The 20305-nt window shown below is 48.8% G+C and overlaps 1 protein-coding gene across 5 annotated transcripts in view; it reads right to left on the bottom strand.

Moving 5' to 3' along the window:
- Positions 1-20305, bottom strand: part of LOC120021444 (dachshund homolog 2-like) — a 271141-nt gene that overhangs the window by 8474 nt on the left and 242362 nt on the right. For 3 of the 5 annotated variants that reach the window (XM_038965213.1, XM_038965215.1, XM_038965217.1), the window contains 4 exons: positions 12121-12269; positions 11741-11888; positions 10158-10304; positions 7997-8062 (listed from right to left, as the gene is read on the bottom strand). In XM_038965213.1, coding sequence (XP_038821141.1) covers positions 7997-8062; positions 10158-10304; positions 11741-11888; positions 12121-12269 — 510 coding nt within the window. The remainder of the gene's footprint in view (positions 1-7996; positions 8063-10157; positions 10305-11740; positions 11889-12120; positions 12270-20305) is intronic. The other 2 variants (XM_038965214.1, XM_038965216.1) reach the window with 1 other exon arrangement.

Here is a 20305-nt window from a genome sequence, read left to right as displayed (position 1 = left end):
CGATTGATGGGGTACAGGAGGGGGTTCAGGTTGGGCTAGTCTCCCAGGTAGTGGAGGAGATGCCCAATACGAGTAATGGGGTACAGGAGGGGGTTCATGTGGAGCTAGTCTCCCAGGTAGTGGAGGAGATGCCCAGTATGAGTGATGGGGTACAGGAGGGGGGTCATGTAGAGCTAGTCTCCCAGGTAGTGGAGGAGATGCCCACAACGAGTAATGGGGTACAGGAGGGGGTTCATGTGGAGCTAGTCTCCCAGGTAGTGGAGGAGATGCCCACTACGAGTAATGGGGTACAGGAGGGGGTTCATGTAGAGCTAGTCTCCCAGGTAGTGGAGGAGATGCCCAGTATGAGTGATGGGGTACAGGAGGGGGGTCATGTAGAGCTAGTCTCCCAGGTAGTGGAGGAGATGCCCACAATGAGTAATGGGGTACAGGAGGGGGTTCATGTAGAGCTCAGCTCCCAGGTAGTGGAGGAGATGCCCAGTACGATTGATGGGGTACAAGAGGGGGTTCAGGTTGGGCTAGTCTCCCAGGTAGTGGAGGAGATGCCCAGTACAATTGATGGGGTACAGGAGGGGGTACAGGTTGGGCTAGTCTCCCAGGTAGTGGAGGAGATGCTCACTACGATTGATGGGGTACAGGAGGGGGTTCAGGTTGGGCTAGTCTCCCAGGTAGTGGAGGAGATGCCCAGTACGATTGATGTGGTGCAAGTGGGGAGTGTTGAGAGGGATGTGGCTGAGGGGAGTCAGTGGTCTGTGGCCTCAGCTGAGGAGGATCAGGAGATATGGATATCTCTTTTGATATGATAGCAGCAGGTGACGACTCAATTTACAATCAAGAGGAGGTAAATGGGTTCCTGGATCAGACTTTTGGGAAATCTGTCAAATTGCCAGATTTTTTAGATGTTGATAAGTTTGTGAGGTCAGCTGTGACGTTACAGAAGACGGTGGGGTTAGACCAGTTGAGTGAGAAGAAGCGTTTTCGCTTGAGGAAATGTGTTACTGCTGTCACAGCAGCAAAAGGTACTGGGAAACGTGGTCAGGTTCAGAGAAAATTAAAACGATGATGATCATGCCTCATAGAGTGTTTTTTCTCTTTGTCTGGTTTCTCTGTAGTTTCTTCTGCTTTTCCTTTCTCTTTTCTATATAGAGGTACTAAGGGGAGGATCTCTCAATATTAAGGAAGGGACAGGAATAAGAGGGCTTGGGTATTAGAAGTAATACAACAGAAAAGACTTCATGTGTTTTTTCTACAGGAGACACATAGTGATGAGGCCAATGAGGTTGACTGGGGTATGTGGTGGGAGGGGCAGCATGTACTCAGTCATGGAACTAATTTCAGTGCTGGGGTGGCAATTTTGTTTTCCTCAGGCTTAGGGGTGAATGTGGTGTCTGCAACAGAGATTGTCAAGGATCGGGTTTTATTGGTCAAGGCAGATGTTATGTTTTCATTTTATTTAAATGTTTTCTGTTTATGCTCCTAATGAGGGTACAGAGAGCATTGTTGAATTTGATCAAATAAAGGAAACCTGAAGACAGTGTGACCAAGAGGGGTGTATGGTTTTAGGGGGGGACTGTTGACCGCACTGCTGAAGAACCTCACCTGCGGTCAGCCACCTGCCTGTCTGGTCTATTAACTGAGTTTGAGCTTTCTGATGTGTGGAGAGTCAGGAAGGCAACGGTTAGGCAGCACACATGGCTAAAAGTTAATGAAGGTGGTGTCAGTGCAGCAAGGTTAGACAGGTTGTATGTATCTGATCACTACTGTAGTAGGGTTGGAAGGTTAGACAGATTGTATGTATCTGATCACTACTGTAGTAGGGTTGGAAGGTTAGACAGATTGTATGTATCTGATCACTACTGTAGTAGGGTTGGAAGGTTAGACAAGTTGTATGTATCTGATCACTACTGTAGTAGGGTTGGAAGGTTAGACAGGTTGTATGTATCTGATCACTACTGTAGTAGGGTTGGAAGGTTAGACAAGTTGTATGTATCTGATCACTACTGTAGTAGGGTTGGAAGGTGTGCCATTACTCCTGTGTGTTTTTCTGATCACCATAATGTGTCTGTTGATATTCACTTGTCCTGTCCACGAAGGTCATCACCTTATTGGTATTTTAATGTTAAGTTGTTACATGATGTCATGTTTTGTGAAAAGTTTGTTGTTTTGGGAAAAATGGAGGGTTACGAAATGGAATTTTGAGTCCTTGAGACAATGGTGGGAGGTTGGGAAGGCCCAAATATGAGTGTTTTTTCACCTAATACCTTTATTGCACTTTTGGTTAGAGCCTGTAAGTCAGCATTTCACTGTAAGGTTGTATTCAGCGCACTTGACAAATAAACTTTGATTTGATTTGATTTGAACAGTATACTGCTCTGTCTCGTATTGAAGTTAGAGACTATCAGGTCCCTTGAGCAGGACATCAAATCTATTGAATTGAAGTTGCTCACTCAGAATGACCCCGGACTAATGAACATACAGGACAAGAGACATGAACTGAGGTCGTTTTTACATGAAAGAGTGAAGGGTGCCTTGATTAGGTCTCGTTTTGCTACCCTCAAGGATATGGATGCCCCTAGCATTTTTTAAAACGTAGGACAGTCGACATTGCAACCCAAACAGATGGTCTGCCTTCGTCTCCCTGATGGGAAGGTGACCACGGATGACGGTGAGATGCGCCAACATGCCGTGGATTTGTACTCTGCCCTTTATAAGGCGGAGGATTGTGATTCTCTGTGTACTGAACAATTGTTACATGGACTTCCTCAATTGGGCCCTGAGCAGAGAGTTGCTTTGGACTCTGACATTACTCTGCCCGAGCTGCCCACTGCAGTTATGCAGCTCTCATCAGGCCGAGCTCCTGGCATCGATGGTTTACCATCTGAGTTCTATAAGATCTATTGGGGAGGATTTTTATGAAGTGGTTCCTGTATCCTGTCAATGTGCTGTGCTTTCATTGGTGCCAAAAAAGGGGGATTTGGCTCCTTGTCACGCCCTGACCTTAGAGAGACGTTTTATTTCTCTATTTGGTTAGGTCAAGGTGTGATTTGGGGTGGGCATTCTATGTTATTTGTTTCTATGTTTTGGCTGGGTATGGTTCTCAATCAGGGACAGCTGTCTATCGTTGTCTCTGATTGGAAATCATACTTAGGCAGCCTTTTTCCTTTGTATTTTGTGGGTAGTTATCTTTGTTAGTGGCACTATAGCTCTAGTAAGCTTCACGGTTGTTTCTTTGTTTCTTGTTTTGTTGGCGACATTTACATAAATAAAGGAAAATGTACGATCACCACGCTGCACCTTGGTTCGGTCATTTCCACGACGACGATCGTGACACTCCTCTAAAACATTGGCGACCTGTTGCATTGCTGTGTGCATAATATACAATTTTATCTAAATGTCTCTCAAACAGGTTGAAAGAATATCTGGGGCTGTTGGTCCACAAGGACCAGTCTTACCTGACCGCTCTATTGTTGATGACTTGTTTCTAATAAGAGATGTTTTAGACATTTGTAAACTGTCTGATGTGAATGTGGGTTTACTTTCTTTGGATCAGGAGAAGCCTTTGACCGTGTGGACCACCAGTACTTGTTCAAAACAATGAAAGCCTTTGGTTTTGGGGATGTTTTTTTGTCTTGGATGAGTTTACTGTATGTTGGGGTCTCATGTATGATGAAGGTGGGGGTGGTTTGAGCTGCCCCATCCCCATCCAAAGGGGCATCAGGCAGGGATGCCCAATTTCAGGACAGTTATAATGTCTGGCAATTGAACCAATGCTTTGTTTTTTAAGAGCGAGGCTTACTGGTTTCTCTGTGGCAGGGGTAATGAAGGGTCCCACGATAGCACTGTCTGCGTATGCAGATGACGTGACCGTTTTTATTACAGGGGGTGAGGATGTTAAGGTTCTCTCAAATGCTTTAAAGGTGTATGAGGGGGCCTCCTCAGCTAGAGTCAATTGGGGAAAGAGCGAATTGCGGTGGGCAGGTCAGATTCAGACGGGGTCCGCTCCATGGTTACCACGGGGGCTTCAGATAGGGTCCGCTCCATGGTTACCACGGGGGCTTCAGATAGGGTCCGCTCCATGGTTACCACGGGGGCTTCAGTGGGGCAGAGATGGGATGAAGACTTTTTTTTATTTTTTAGGCTCCGATGTCTTTCAGAAAAATAACTGGGAGGGTGTAGTGGAGAAAGTGTGTGCCAGATTGTCAAGGTGGAAATGGGTGCTGCCCCAGCTGTCTTATAGGGGAAGGGTGCTGGTAGCCAATAATCTAGCTGCCTCTACCCCGTGGCACAGACGAATGATTTTACAGCCACCGGTGGGTCTGATACAAGAGCTTCAGAGGACCCTTGTCAATTTCTTCTGATCTGGACATTGGATTAAAGCTGCGGCCCTGTACCTGCCACTGCACGAGGGTGCTTCCAGCTTCAAGCAGCTCAGAGACTGTTGTACAGTTGTGACGGTTCTAGCTGGGTCGACACAGACTATACTGTACATTGATGAGGAGAGCGGGCTGATTAGACAAGCACCTTTCCTCTTAAAGCTAGGGGGGGTGATTTGTCTGGCCTGACTCCATTTTATGAGTCTGTTATGCAGGCTTGGAGAGTTTTTGTCAAGTCCCGTAAGGCCGGCACGCCACCAGGGATGTGGCTTTTTGAAGAGCCTCTTTTTTACAACACTGCTATCCAGTCCCGTGCTATGGGTTCAGCCAGCCTACGTTCATGCCTGTTAGGTGTGGGGTGTACCAAGCTGGGTCATCTGATGCGGAGCAGGAGCAGATCGTTGGAGGAGCTGGGAGAAAGAGCAGGGTTCCGATCATCTCGCCTACTGAGGAAGGTCGTCGCTGAGGTCTGCGACTCCTTGCCAGTACTTCATCAGCAGTATGTGACTGACACTTCCAGTTCTGATCGGTGGACGGAGGGTCTGGATGATGTGTTCCCTGCGCTGAATGTTAGTGCTGCGGCGGGGGCGTTAGAGGAGGACGTGGGGATGCTGCTGACCTTCCATACCCTGGAGCTGGGGGAGTTCAAGGCAGTGGGAAAGAAGGACATGTACATAATCTGTGTAAAAGTGTCCCGTGTTTCTTCCCTGGAAGGGGTAAAATCGACAAGGTGGGCGGATGTGTTTGGTCCAGGTGCCTCCCCAAAAGGCTGTTGGCGGTCTTTATATAAACTGCCTATTGATAAGAGAACAGCTGACCTCCAATGGAGGATAATACATGGAGCCATAGCCACCAACATGCATCTGGTACACCTGGATCCTACTGTTGGGGAAGGGTGTCCATTCTGTGCTGAGTCTGTAACTCTGGCACATCTGTTCTGACAGTGTCCCTGGTTGGTCGGGATGATTGACCTGATCAATAGCTGGTTCTCAGCTCTGGGAGAGGTTTTCTCTTCTCAACAGTTTATATTTGGGCTAAAGTACAGGTTTAGTCGAAGGGGTGTAGTTCTCTTGCTTAAATTAGAAATATGGAAAACATGAAAGATAAGTATTCGGGGACAGGGATCTGTGGATGTGGTGGGAATGCTGGAAGGAATGTTGGCAGCGAGACTGAGGGTTGAGTTTGCCTACAACAAAATGGTTAACAACATTGATCTGTTTATGAGTATATGTGGTATTCAGAGGCTGTTGTGTTTAGTAACTGTGGAGGAAGATTTGGTGTTGTGTTTTTAATTGATGTGTAACTATGGTTTTGTTTGAGTGTTTATCGTGTTGTGAGTTCCCAGACCCAATAAAGGTTATTTAAAACTCAAACTCTCTCTCTCTCTATCGTCTCTCTCTCTCTCTCTATCGTCTCTCTCTTGTCTCTCTCTCTCGTCTCTCTCTATCGTCTCTCTCTATCGTCTCTCTCTCTCTCTCTCTCTCTCTCTCTCTCTCTCTCTCTCTCTATCGTCTCTCTCTCGTCTCTCTCTCGTCTCTCTCTCTCGTCTCTCTCTCTCTCTCTATCGTCTCTCTCTCTCGTCTCTCTCTCTCTTTATCGTCTCTCTCTCTCTATTGTTTCTCTCTCTCTCTCTCTCTCTATCGTCTCTCTCTCTCTCTATTGTCTCTCTCTCTCTCATCTCTCTCTCTGTCTATCGTCTCTCTCTCGCTATCGTCTCTCTCTCTCTGTCTCGCTCTCTGTCTATCTTTCTCTCTATCTTCTTTCGCTCTCTGTCTATCTTTCTCTCTCTCTCTGTCTCTCTCTCTGTCTCTGTCTATCGCTCTCTCTGTCTATCGTCTCTCTCTGTCTATCGTTTCTCTCTGTCTATCGTCTCTCTCTCTCTGTCTATCTCTCTCTCTGTCTATCTTTCTCTCTCTCTCTCTGTCTATCTTTCTCTCTCTCTCTGTCTATCGTCTCTCTCTCGCTATCGTCTCTCTCTCTCTCTCTCTTTCTCTCTCTGTCTGTCTATCTCTGTCTGTCTCTCTATTTCTCTCTCTGTATGTCTCTCTGTCTATCTTTCTCTCTCTCTCTGTCTATCTTTCTCTCTCTCGCTGTCTCTGTCTATCGTCTCTCTCTCGCTATCGTCTCTCTCTGTCTATCTTTTTCTCTCTCTCTGTCTATCTTTCTCTCTCTCGCTGTCTATCTCTCTGTCCATCTCTCTCTCGCTGTCTCTCTCTCTGTCTGTCTCTCTCTTTGTCTGTCTCTCTCTCTGTCTGTCTCGCTCTCTGTCTGTTAGTTTCTCTCTCTGTCTGTCTCTCTTGCGTGTCAGGGGAGGAGTGCTGTCTGTCTATCCCTCACATGGCCATCAGCAGTTCTCCTTGCTGCCCTAAAGGTCAGAAATGCCTGGCCCCATAATCCCTGTCTCCACGCTGTCATTAGTAACAACTGGCTCACACAGGAAAGCGGAACACTCAGGGTCATGACAAATACATGGATTTACAGGGCTAGCACAGGAGAATGTCAGAGCATTATGTCTATAAGGAACACGGCAGTAACTGGGATTAACAATGAAATCATAAGGGGGTTGTGTTTGTGTTTTTTGTGTGCTCGCTGCAACACTGTCAATATAACCAGCCATGAAACATGTCTGTGAACCTCTGTCTACATCTCTGATGTTATGGTTAAGGTTCATAGTTTTAGCTCTGAGTTGTTTTAGGACTGAAGTCTCATAGGGGTATATGAGAGAGGTAACATGTTTAGGTAATTCTGGGTGGAGGAGGAGGGGAGGGTGGAGGAGGAGGGGAGGGGGGAGGGTGAAGGAGGAGGAGGGGGTGAAGGTGGAGGTGGAGGAGGAGGGGAGAGTGGAGGAGGGGAGGTGGAGGAGGAGGAGGGGAGGGTGGAGGTGGGGGGGTTCTACAGAGAATGGATGCTTGAAACATATATGCAACACCATCAGTTTGAGAGCGAGAGAGACAGAGAGAGAGAGAGAGAGACAGAGAGAGACAGAGACAGCGAGAGAGAGACAGCGACAGCGAGAGAGAGACAGCGAGAGAGAGACAGCGAGAGAGAGACAGCGAGAGAGAGAGACAGCGGGAGAGAGACAGTGAGAGAGAGAGAGTGAGAGAGAGAGAGAGAGTGAGAGACAGCGAGAGAGAGAGAGAGTGAGAGACAGCGGGAGAGAGACAGTGAGAGAGAGAGAGTGAGAGAGAGAGAGAGAGTGAGAGAGAGAGAGTGAGAGACAGCGAGAGAGAGAGAGCGAGAGAGCGAGAGAGAGACAGCGAGCGAGAGACAGAGAGAGAGAGACAGAGAGAGACAGAGAGACAAAGAGAGAGAGACAGAGAGACAGAGAAAGAAAGAAAATTAAAAAAGGAGAAAATAAAAAAAGAGAAAGATGTGTATGTGGGGTTTGTGCATGCCACATCACCCCCAGTCCCCACTTCACTCCCTTCCCCTGACTCTGACCCCTCATGTGAGGGTACTTTCCAACATTCACAAGTTCATCCAAATAATGTCACTTTGTGGTGGCGTATTGTTCTTGTCTGACTATATTTGGGAGTAGAGAGTCAAGAGTCAACCCTGTTCCTTCTCCTTGCGTGCTGACCCCCCAGATCTCAGGACCAGAGACAGAGAGGGAAGCTGCTTACCCTGTACACCTGAGTTCTCCTGCTGGCTGCCGTTATGCTCTGGCTCAACCTCCGGTATCACTGCCTCTGAAATGGAACACAGACATTAGGTCAAGACACCTACGTCTTCCCTCTGTATCCAGACAATCTCTGCAGGACCCACATATATCAGGTGGAGGAGAAATTCTGTCCAAGACACAAATTATGTTTCAAGTAGGGGGGGTGCTATCTGAGATCGTACAGAAATAGGGGTTGGATTTAGCTATATTTAGTCTGCAAACATTACGAGAAGTGGCCAGATAGTTCACACAATAATGTATTAGTCCCAACAACGTCAGATAAAAGAAAACCCAACGCATTTCTGTTTAATTGATGTTTAATCAGCCTTGGAAATAATTGCTCTGCCCACTGAAATGTTTAGAGATGTATCGCTCTTTTTTTCCTTCTGTACTCCTGGTAAGATATTCAGAAACAAACAACTGAAAATGAGGAAGCTATCGAAACAATTTACCGATTTCAGTGTTTGAATTTACAGTGTTTATGATAAGTATCTGTATCCATTTCCTTTCAGGGTAACAATGCTAATGGACTGGAAGTAATAACGGCTAGGACCGCTGCACTGATGACATGAAACTAAATATCTGTGATGCTTTCACAGAGAAGAGTGAGGAAGACAAGTATAAAAAGAGGTGGGGGAGAGAGAGAGAGAGAGAGAGAGAGAGAGAGAGAGAGAGAGAGAGAGTGAGTGAGAGAGAGAGAGAGAGAGAGAGATAGAGCAGTGAAAGATATTATAAAAATATTATAAAATACATATGGAGGAGAGGAGGGGAGGAGGAGAGTTGAAGATGAGGAGGAGAGGAGAAGATGAGGAGGAGGAGAGGGGGAAAGGTAAAGAGGAGGAGGAGGAGGAGAGGGGAAAGGTAAAGAGGAGGAGGAGGAAAGGTAAAGAGGAGGAGGAGGAGAGGGGAAGGTAAAGAGGAGGAGGAGGAGAGGGGAAGGTAAAGAGGAGGAGGAGGAAAGGTAAAGAGGAGGAGGAGGAGAGGGGAAGGTAAAGAGGAGGAGGAGGAGAGGGGAAGGTAAAGAGGAGGAGGAGGAGAGGGGAAGGTAAAGAGGAGGAGGAGGAAAGGTAAAGAGGAGGAGGAGGAAAGGTAAAGAGGAGGAGGAGAGGGGAAAGGTAAAGAGGAGGAGGAGGAAAGGTAAAGAGGAGGAAGAGGAGAGGGGAAAGGTAAAGAGGAGGAGGAGGAGAGGGGAAGGTAAAGAGGAGGAAGAGGAGAGGGGAAAGGTAAAGAGGAGGAGGAGGAGAGGGGAAGGTAAAGAGGAGGAGGAGGAGAGGGGAAGGTAAAGAGGAGGAGGAGGAGAGGGGGAAGCTAAAGAGGAGGAGGAGGAGAGGGGAAAGGTAAAGAGGAGGAGGAGAGGGGAAAGGTAAAGACGAGGAGGAGGAAAGGTAAAGAGGAGGAGGAGGAGGAGAGGGGAAGGTAAAGAGGAGGAGGAGAGGGGAAAGGTAAAGAGGAGGAGGAGGAGAGGGGAAAGGTAAAGAGGAGGAGGAGGAAAGGTAAAGAGGAGGAGGAGGAGAGGGGAAAGGTAACGAGTAGGAGGAGGGAAGGTAAAGAGGAGGAGGAGGGAGGGTAAAGAGGAGGAGGAGGAGAGGGGAAGAGGAGGAGGAGGAGAGGGGAAAGGTAAAGACGAGGAGGAGGAAAGGTAAAGAGGAGGAGGAGGAGGAGAGGGGAAGGTAAAGAGGAGGAGGAGAGGGGAAAGGTAAAGATGAGGAGGAGGAGAGGGGAAAGGTAAAGAGGAGGAGGAGGAAAGGTAAAGAGGAGGAGGAGGAGAGGGGAAAGGTAACGAGTAGGAGGAGGGAAGTTAAAGAGGAGGAGGAGGGAAGGTAAAGAGGAGGAGGAGGGAAGGTAAAGAGGAGGAGGAGGAGAGGGGAAGAGGAGGAGGAGGAGAGGGGAAAGGTAAAGAGTAGGAGGAGGGAAGGTAAAGAGGAGGAGGAGGGAGGGTAAAGAGGAGGAGGAGGAGAGGGGAAAGGTAACGAGGAGGAGGAGGGAAGGTAAAGAGGAGGAGGAGGAGAGGGGAAGAGGAGGAGGAGAGGGGAAAGGTAAAGAGGAGGAGGAGGAGAGGGGAAAGGTAAAGAGGAGGAGGAGGAGAGGTAAAGAGAAGGAGTTTAGAGAGCATGGAGGCTTACCGTTGAGACTCATACGGAGGTTCTCTGGGGAGGTGACTGTTTTGAGGGCCTGCTCCACCTGCTCACGGCGCTTGGACTCAAACTCCAGAGCCTCCTGCAGTTTCCTCTTAGCCTTCTTCTCCTTTTTCAGACGCTTCTGGATGGTGGCTGCACAGGGACAGATGGAGGGGGAGGAGGAGAGAGCCAGTGAGTTGACAAGCTCACCTCAACTGAGGCAAACTGAGAAAATCCTTTGTGTCTGTGAATCTCTAGTGCTGTCTCCTTAGACCCAGTACTAGAACCGGTACCCCATCCCATCCCAGCCCAGCCCAGCTGCACCTCCCTAGCCCAGCCCAGCCCAGCTGCACCTCCCTAGCCCAGCCCAGCCCAGCTGCACCTCCCTAGCCCAGCCCAGCCCAGCTGCACCCCCTATCCCAGCCCAGACCAGATGCACCTCCCCAGCCCAGCTGCACCTCCCCAGCCCATCTCCAGTTTGATGCTCTTGAGGGTGCCCACTCTCCTCATATTAACAGCCAAATAAAAAGCATGTTCCCAGTAAAGAGGAACCAACAGCACCATGCAGGAGCACCCACTCTGTCAGTGGAGGCTGGTGAGGGGAGGACGGCTCATAATAATGGCTGGAACGGAGCGAATGAAATGGCATTCAACACATGGAAAAATGTTTGAAGTATTTGATACCATTCCACCTATTCCACTCCAGCCGTTACCACGAGCCCGTCCTCCCCAATTAAGGTGCCACCAGCCTCCTGTGCACTCTGCCCTGTCTAACCCAGAGCTGATAACACCTCTAATTACACACAGATTTACTGCCTCTCCATTAAAAGATACATTTGAACAAAAAGCAATGTGATAACAGTCATGACTAATAGACATTCAAAGTGTCTGTAAATATTGTTGGAGTTGTTACCGAGGCAACTAATTGCCTTCATTTCTTGGCTGTGGCTGAAGATGCACAAGTCAAATCTAAATTCACCACGATGTGTGCCAAGCCCAGTAAAGATGCAAGCACATATTCCTTTGGCAGGATTTTTATTTACTGTATGCGTGTATTCCACAAGAGGCTTGTGGCACATCCAGGCTGCATCACATCCGGCCGTGACTGGGAGTCCCATAGGACGGCGCACAATTGGCCCAGCGTTGTCTGGGTTTGGCCGGGGTACGCCGTCATTGTAAATAAGAATTTGTTCTTAACTGACTTGCCTAGTTAAATAAAGGTTAAATAAATAAATAAATAAAATACACAATTGGGGAAGACAGGCTTGTGGTAATGGCTGGAGCGGAATTAGTGGAATGGTATCAAATACATCAAACATGTTTTCCATGTGGCTGATGCCATTCCATTCGCTCCATTCTAGCCATTATTGTGAGCCGTCCTCCCCTCACCAGCCTCCACTGGTATATTTATTTATTCATTCACACTGCCAGATCTCTCTCACATACACACACACACTCGCTCTCTTTCCTTGCTGTCTGTCTGTCTGTCTGTCTCTCATTCAGTCAGACATGCACACACGTGCGCGCATGCATACACACACACACACACACACACACACACACAAACACTTCCTCTCCCTCTCTCCTACCTCGGCTGTGCAGTTCGGAGGAGAGCTGTCTCTCCAGAGTCTCTCTCATCTCTCTCTCCCTGTAGAGCTCCATCTTAAGCTCCTTCCTCTGCTGCTGGATGTGCTTCTCCTGCACACGGGTGTTGTCCACGGCTACCTTCAGCAGACCCTGCGCCGCCCGAGGGACACAGAGAAGAGCACAGCACTTTAACCTTTAACCCCAGGGCTAACAACTAGAGCACCATAACACACACACACACACACACACACACACACACACACACACACACACACACACACACACACACACACACACACACACACACACACACACACACACACACACACACACACACACACGCCAGTGCCAATATTCCAAAACACAAAGACTGTGTCTGTACCTGGATGTTGGTGAGCAGAGTCTCCACAGAGTTGAGTCCGTCGGTGAAGAGGAAGGGCGCAGGAAAGCCTGGAGGCAGGGTCTGTCCACCCAGGGCCATCTTCTCAAAGCCTGGCTTCATCATGGGCAAGGCCAGCTGCCCTTCTTCTGCTTAACACAACACACAACAGACCTTGGTTTACAACCAGCTTTATCACACGTAATGGGGCTGTTAAAATAAAACTGATGCACAAACACACATTCCATCATATTCACAGGGACATATGAACAGTTTAATAAAGCTGAAAGCATTGTTAATGGTAGACAGTGAAAGCAGCAGAGAGAGTAGCAATGTGTAAAGAAGACGTGAGACCAGGCTGAGGGACTGACTGTATGCCCTGTACAGCCTCTCTCTGAAGAGTGGTTCATCTATACGCAGCAGAGTGACCAGGCTGAGGGACTGACTGTATTCCCTGTACAGCCTCTCTCTGAAGAGTGGCTCATCTATACGCAGCAGAGTGACCAGGCTGAGGGACTGACTGTATGCCCTGTACAGCCTCTCTCTGAAGAGTGGCTCATCTATACGCAGCAGAGTGACCAGGCTGAGGGACTGACTGTATGCCCTGTACAGCCTCTCTCTGAAGAGTGGCTCATCTATACGCAGCAGAGTGACCAGGCTGAGGGACTGACTGTATGCCCTGTACAGCCTCTCTCTGAAGAGTGGTTCATCTATACGCAGCAGAGTGACCAGGCTGAGGGACTGACTGTATGCCCTGTACAGCCTCTCTCTGAAGAGTGGTTCATCTATACGCAGCAGAGTGACCAGGCTGAGGGACTGACTGTATGCCCTGTACAGCCTCTCTCTGAAGAGTGGCTCATCTATACGCAGCAGAGTGACCAGGCTGAGGGACTGACTGTATGCCCTGTACAGCCTCTCTCTGAAGAGTGGCTCATCTATACGCAGCAGAGTGACCAGGCTGAGGGACTGACTGTATGCCCTGTACAGCCTCTCTCTGAAGAGTGGCTCATCTATACGCAGCAGAGTGACCAGGCTGTGGGACTGACTGTATGCCCTGTACAGCCTCTCTCTGAAGAGTGGCTCATCTATACGCAGCAGAGTGACCAGGCTGAGGGACTGACTGTATGCCCTGTACAGCCTCTCTCTGAAGAGTGGCTCATCTATACGCAGCAGAGTGACCAGGCTGAGGGACTGACTGTATGCCCTGTACAGCCTCTCTCTGAAGAGTGGCTCATCTATACGCAGCAGAGTGACCAGGCTGAGGGACTGACTGTATGCCCTGTACAGCCTCTCTCTGAAGAGTGGCTCATCTATACGCAGCAGAGTGACCAGGCTGTGGGACTGACTGTATGCCCTGTACAGCCTCTCTCTGAAGAGTGGTTCATCTATACGCAGCAGAGTGACCAGGCTGAGGGACTGACTGTATGCCCTGTACAGCCTCTCTCTGAAGAGTGGCTCATCTATACGCAGCAGAGTGACCAGGCTGAGGGACTGACTGTATGCCCTGTACAGCCTCTCTCTGAAGAGTGGCTCATCTATACGCAGCAGAGTGACCAGGCTGAGGGACTGACTGTATGCCCTGTACAGCCTCTCTCTGAAGAGTGGCTCATCTATACGCAGCAGAGTGACCAGGCTGAGGGACTGACTGTATGCCCTGTACAGCCTCTCTCTGAAGAGTGGCTCATCTATACGCAGCAGAGTGACCAGGCTGAGGGACTGACTGTATGCCCTGTACAGCCTCTCTCTGAAGAGTGGTTCATCTATACGCAGCAGAGTGACCAGGCTGAGGGACTGACTGTATGCCCTGTACAGCCTCTCTCTGAAGAGTGGCTCATCTATACGCAGCAGAGTGACCAGGCTGAGGGACTGACTGTATGCCCTGTACAGCCTCTCTCTGAAGAGTGGCTCATCTATACGCAGCAGAGTGACCAGGCTGAGGGACTGACTGTATGCCCTGTATAGCCTCTCTCTGAAGAGTGGCTCATCTATACGCAGCAGAGTGACCAGGCTGAGGGACTGACTGTATGCCCTGTACAGCCTCTCTCTGAAGAGTGGCTCATCTATACGCAGCAGAGTGACCAGGCTGAGGGACTGACTGTATGCCCTGTACAGCCTCTCTCTGAGGAGTGGCTCATCTATACGCAGCAGAGTGACCAGGCTGAGGGACTGACTGTATGCCCTGTACAGCCTCTCTCTGAAGAGTGGCTCATCTATACGCAGCAGAGTGACCAGGCTGAGGGACTGACTGTATGCCCTGTACAGCCTCTCTCTGAAGAGTGGTTCATCTATACGCAGCAGAGTGACCAGGCTGAGGGACTGACTGTATGCCCTGTACAGCCTCTCTCTGAAGAGTGGCTCATCTATACGCAGCAGAGTGACCAGGCTGAGGGACTGACTGTATGCCCTGTATAGCCTCTCTCTGAAGAGTGGTTCATCTATACGCAGCAGAGTGAAAAACCCAGATCAGAGCAGTATCACCACGGAGACAGCTACCAGAAAAGCAAGGAGCATTGTATTTTACCTTCCCAAAGCCCTCTCTCACTTTCCTCCCACCCCTCTCCTCCCATCCTCCCTCCCCCTCCTCTCCTCCCATCCCTCCATTCCCCATCTGCTCTACTCCCCCTCCTCTCCCCCATCCCTCCATCCACCCCTCTCCTTCCATCCCTCCTTCACTCCTCTCCTTCCATCCCTCCCCCACCCACAGAGGGAACGACAGGGGTAAATAGACAGAACCCTGAGAGTGTCTGGAGCTATGATTCACCCAGATAATCTGGCTCTGAGATGACACCAGCCATCCCAGCTTCCCGGTGCAAGACAAATAGGACAGCCAGGGTGGGAATTGTGATGACAGTGTATCACGGGTCACATCGATTTCCCCGCTGCGCTCACAGGCTGGCCAGATAACCCTGCACTCCATGCTGCCCATTGTTCATATTCCACCTGTCCTACAAGCAATACATTTCCCCCTGTACTGGAAAGGGCATTCAAGTAAATAGAGAGAGAGAGAGAGAGAGAGAGAGAGAGAGAGAGAGAGAGAGAGAGAGAGAGAGAAATAGATAATGAGAGAGAGAAAGAGAGGTGGAAAAATTTGAAGAATAATTCCTCCCCCAGCAGTTTGACAGTCTGTGATAAATGTTTTTCGTACCGACTGAAAGTTGCTGGCAGATCAAGGTCACACAGATACAGTATGAAGAGGAGAGTGTGTGTGTGTGTGTGTATACACTACCGTTAAAAAGTTTGGGGTCACTTCGACATTTCCTTGTGTCTAGTTTGAGAAACAGATGCCTCACAAGTCCTCAACTGGCAGCTTCATTAAATAGTACTCGCGAAACACCAGTCTCAACGTCAACAGTGAAGAGGTGACTCCGGGATGCTGGCCTTCTAGGCAGAGTTGCAAAGAAAAAGCCATATCTCAGACTGGCCAATAAAAATCAAATATTAAGATGGGCAAAAGAACACAGACATTGGACAGAGGAACTCTGCCTAGAAGGCCAGCATCCCGGAGTCACCTCTTCACTGTTAACGTTGAGACTGGTGTTTTGCTAGTACTATTTAATGAAGCTGCCAGTTGAGGACTTGTGAGGTGTCTGTTTCTAAAACTAGACACTCTAATGTACTTGTCCTCTTGCTCAGTTGTGCACCGGGGCCTCCCACTCCTCTTTCTATTCTGGTTAGAGACAGTTTGTGCTGTTCTGTGAAGGGAGTAGTACACAGCGTTGTACGAGATCTTCAGTTTCTTGGCAATTTCTCACATGGAATAGTCTTCATTTCTCAGAACAAGAATAGACTGACGAGTTTCAGAAGAAAGTTCTTTGTGTCTGGCCATTTTGAGCCTGTAATCAAACCCACAAATCCTGATGCTCCAGATACTCAACTAGTCTAAAGAAGGCCAGTTTTAATGCTTCTTTAATCAGAACAACAGTTTTCAGCTGTGCTAACATAATTGCAAAAGGGTTTTCTAATGATCAATTAGCCTTTTAAAATGATAAACTTAGCTAACACAACGTGCCATTGGAACACAAGAGTGATGGTTGCTGATAATGGGCCTCTGTACGCCTATGTAGATATTCCATAAAAAATTTGCCATTTCCAGCTACAATAGTCATTTACAACATTAACAATGTCTGCACTGTATTTCTGATAAATTTTATGTTATTTTCATGGGCAAAAAATTAGCTTTTCTTTCAAAAAGAAGGACATTTCTAAGTGAGCCCAAACTTTGACCAGTAGTGTATGTGTGTTTGTTGAGAGAGACAGATATAGAGAGATATAGGGAGAGAATAGGGGAAAGGAGAGAGGAAAGACTGTGAGAGTGGTGTGAGGTGAATCGTTAGATACACTCAGAATCAGAGGGAAGATATGGAGAGTTCAGAAATGGCATCTGGCAACAGAGCCTCAGTTCCCATCTTTGGTCTATGTAATGGACCTGGTCAGAGGCTCTGTCTCCCCCCTGCCCTGCTCCCCCTCCCCTCTATTGATGATAAACAGCTCACCTGCTCCCCTGTCACATAGCCTCTCTGGTCCCATGCATTAGGAAAGGGCTGGGGGTTACTCCTAAAAGCACCCTCCCTCCCTCCCTCCCTCCCTCCCTCCCTCCCTCCCTCCCTCCCTCCCTCCCTCCCTCCCTCCCTCCCTCCCTCCACTAGGCTTTCCACACCTAATTGCTACTTTCTTTTAAAACGACAGATTTATCTTGCTGCTGCTGCTGATAGCACACAATTCAATTCATTTTATTCTGTGGGCAAAGAGGGGGAGAGGGCTGGCCCGTGACATTTACAAAGTGCCCTGGTTCTGTCTCAGGTCACTGTAATGCGCACAAGTAATGATGCAGGGTATGTGTGCCACCTACAGTGTTCTCTGTGCATACGATGTGTGTGTGCCACCTACAGTGTTCTCTGTGCATACGATGTGTGTGTGCCACCTACAGTGTTCTCTGTGCATACGATGTGTGTGTACCACCTACAGTGTTCTCTGTGCATACGATGTGTGTGTACCACCTACAGTGTTCTCTGTGCATACGATGTGTGTGTACCACCTACAGTGTTCTCTGTGCATACGATGTGTGTGTACCACCTACAGTGTTCTCTGTGCATACGATGTGTGTGTGCCACCTACAGTGTTCTCTGTGCATACGATGTGTGTGTGCCACCTACAGTGTTCTCTGTGCATACGATGTGTGTGTACCACCTACAGTGTTCTCTGTGCATACGATGTGTGTGTGCCACCTACAGTGTTCTCTGTGCATACGATGTGTGTGTGCCACCTACAGTGTTCTCTGTGCATACGATGTGTGTGTACCACCTACAGTGTTCTCTGTGCATACGATGTGTGTGTGCCACCTACAGTGTTCTCTGTGCATACGATGTGTGTGTACCACCTACAGTGTTCTCTGTGCATACGATGTGTGTGTGCCACCTACAGTGTTCTCTGTGCATACGATGTGTGTGTGCCACCTACAGTGTTCTCTGTGCATACGATGTGTGTGTGCCACCTACAGTGTTCTCTGTGCATACGATGTGTGTGTGCCACCTACAGTGTTCTCTGTGCATACGATGTGTGTGTACCACCTACAGTGTTCTCTGTGCATACGATGTGTGTGTACCACCTACAGTGTTCTCTGTGCATACGATGTGTGTGTACCACCTACAGTGTTCTCTGTGCATACGATGTGTGTGTACCACCTACAGTGTTCTCTGTGCATACGATATGTGTGTGCCACCTACAGTGTTCTCTGTGCATACGATGTGTGTGTACCACCTACAGTGTTCTCTGTGCATACGATGTGTGTGTACCACCTACAGTGTTCTCTGTGCATACGATGTGTGTGTGCCACCTACAGTGTTCTCTGTGCATACGATGTGTGTGTGCCACCTACAGTGTTCTCTGTGCATACGATGTGTGTGTACCCAACAGGCCCACCTAAAGAACATGAACAGTGTTCAGCCTGACTGTGCTGTAGCATGAGAGAGGTGAGGAACAGTGACTGACATGAAGGGAAATGGAATCACCACACTTGACTGGGAGGACCTTGTTGAACCAATGACATGTCTTCAGATCCCTCCTATTAACCAATGACATGTCTTCAGATCCCTCTTATTAACCAATGACATGTCTTCAGAACCCTCCACTCCTCCCCCTCTGAACACACAAACAGAGCAAACAGACAAAATACATAAACAAACAAACAAAAGGGAAGTGCTGTTTCCTTTTAACCGGCCGCAATAATCAATCAATTATTGATCAATCAGGCCTTTTATTTGCTACCCCTAAAAACAAAGATAATGTATTGTTTCTGAAGAGAACCCCCTCCCTTAATGTTTAAGAGGTTTCAACAAAAGGAGAGCTATTTGAAATCCATCAACTCTCATTGCAAAGCCCTCAGCTCTCAGCAGACAGGAAAACAACTAAAAGAAGGTTGAAAAGGGAAACGAATGCTACAGTGTTGTGCTTCAGAAGACGTGTTTACCTGACACCAGCTCTTACAGCCATCACAGTGACAGTGGCGCTGTAAGGACTTTGTCATATACAGAACGACTGCTCTGTCCCAGATGTGAATTAAACATTACTGACTGTGTGTGTGTCTACCACTGAGAATCTTCCTCCGCCAGTCTTACCAGAAGTGGCTCCTCCATCCATGCCTCCATATGGGTGAACAGATGGCCAGGCAAGGAGAGGCATGGAGGAGAAAACCCTAAAAAGCATCTACAGCAATACACCATCTACACACTCTCTATCCTCCAGCCCTATTAACCCCCAGCAGCACCATCTACACACTCTCTATCCTCCAGCCCTATTAACCCCCAGCAGCACCATCTACACACTCTCTATCCTCCAGCCCTATTAACCCCCAGCAGCACCATCTACACACTCTCTATCCTCCAGCCCTATTAACTCCCAGCAGCACCATCTACACACTCTCTATCCTCCAGCCCTATTAACTCCCAGCAGCACCATCTACACACTCTCTATCCTCCAGCCCTATTAACTCCCAGCAGCACCATCTACACACTCTCTATCCTCCAGCCCTATTAACCCCCAGCAGCACCATCTACACACTCTCTATCCTCCAGCCCTATTAACTCCCAGCAGCACCATCTACACACTCTCTATCCTCCAGCCCTATTAACTCCCAGCAGCACCATCTACACACTCTCTATCCTCCAGCCCTATTAACTCCCAGCAGCACCATCTACACACTCTCTATCCTCCAGCCCTATTAACTCCCAGCAGCACCATCTACACACTCTCTATCCTCCAGCCCTATTAACTCCCAGCAGCACCATCTACACACTCTCTATCCTCCAGCCCTATTAACTCCCAGCAGCACCATCTACACACTCGCTATCCTCCAGCCCTATTAACTCCCAGCAGCACCATCTACACACTCTCTATCCTCCAGCCCTATTAACCCCCAGCAGCACCATCTACACACTCTCTATCCTCCAGCCCTATTAACTCCCAGCAGCACCATCTACACACTCTCTATCCTCCAGCCCTATTAACTCCCAGCAGCACCATCTACACACTCTCTATCCTCCAGCCCTATTAACTCCCAGCAGCACCATCTACACACTCTCTATCCTCCAGCCCTATTAACTCCCAGCAGCACCATCTACACACTCTCTATCCTCCAGCCCTATTAACTCCCAGCAGCACCATCTACACACTCTCTATCCTCCAGCCCTATTAACCCCCAGCAGCACCATCTACACACTCTCTATCCTCCAGCCCTATTAACTCCCAGCAGCACCATCTACACACTCTCTATCCTCCAGCCCTATTAACCCCCAGCAGCACCATCTACACACTCTCTATCCTCCAGCCCTATTAACTCCCAGCAGGACCATCTACACACTCTCTATCCTCCAGCCCTATTAACCCCCAGCAGGACCATCTACACACTCTCTATCCTCCAGCCCTATTAACTCCCAGCAGCACCATCTACACACTCTCTATCCTCCAGCCCTATTAACTCCCAGCAGCACCATCTACACACTCTCTATCCTCCAGCCCTATTAACCCCCAGCAGCACCATCTACACACTCTCTATCCTCCAGCCCTATTAACCCCCAGCAGGACCATCTACACACTCTCTATCCTCCAGCCCTATTAACTCCCAGCAGCACCATCTACACACTCTCTATCCTCCAGCCCTATTAACTCCCAGCAGCACCATCTACACACTCTC

This window comes from Salvelinus namaycush, chromosome 26 (genome assembly GCF_016432855.1).
Source record: "Salvelinus namaycush isolate Seneca chromosome 26, SaNama_1.0, whole genome shotgun sequence".
Lineage (NCBI taxonomy): Eukaryota > Metazoa > Chordata > Actinopteri > Salmoniformes > Salmonidae > Salvelinus > Salvelinus namaycush.
This window is presented reverse-complemented; position numbering and strand designations above follow the sequence as displayed.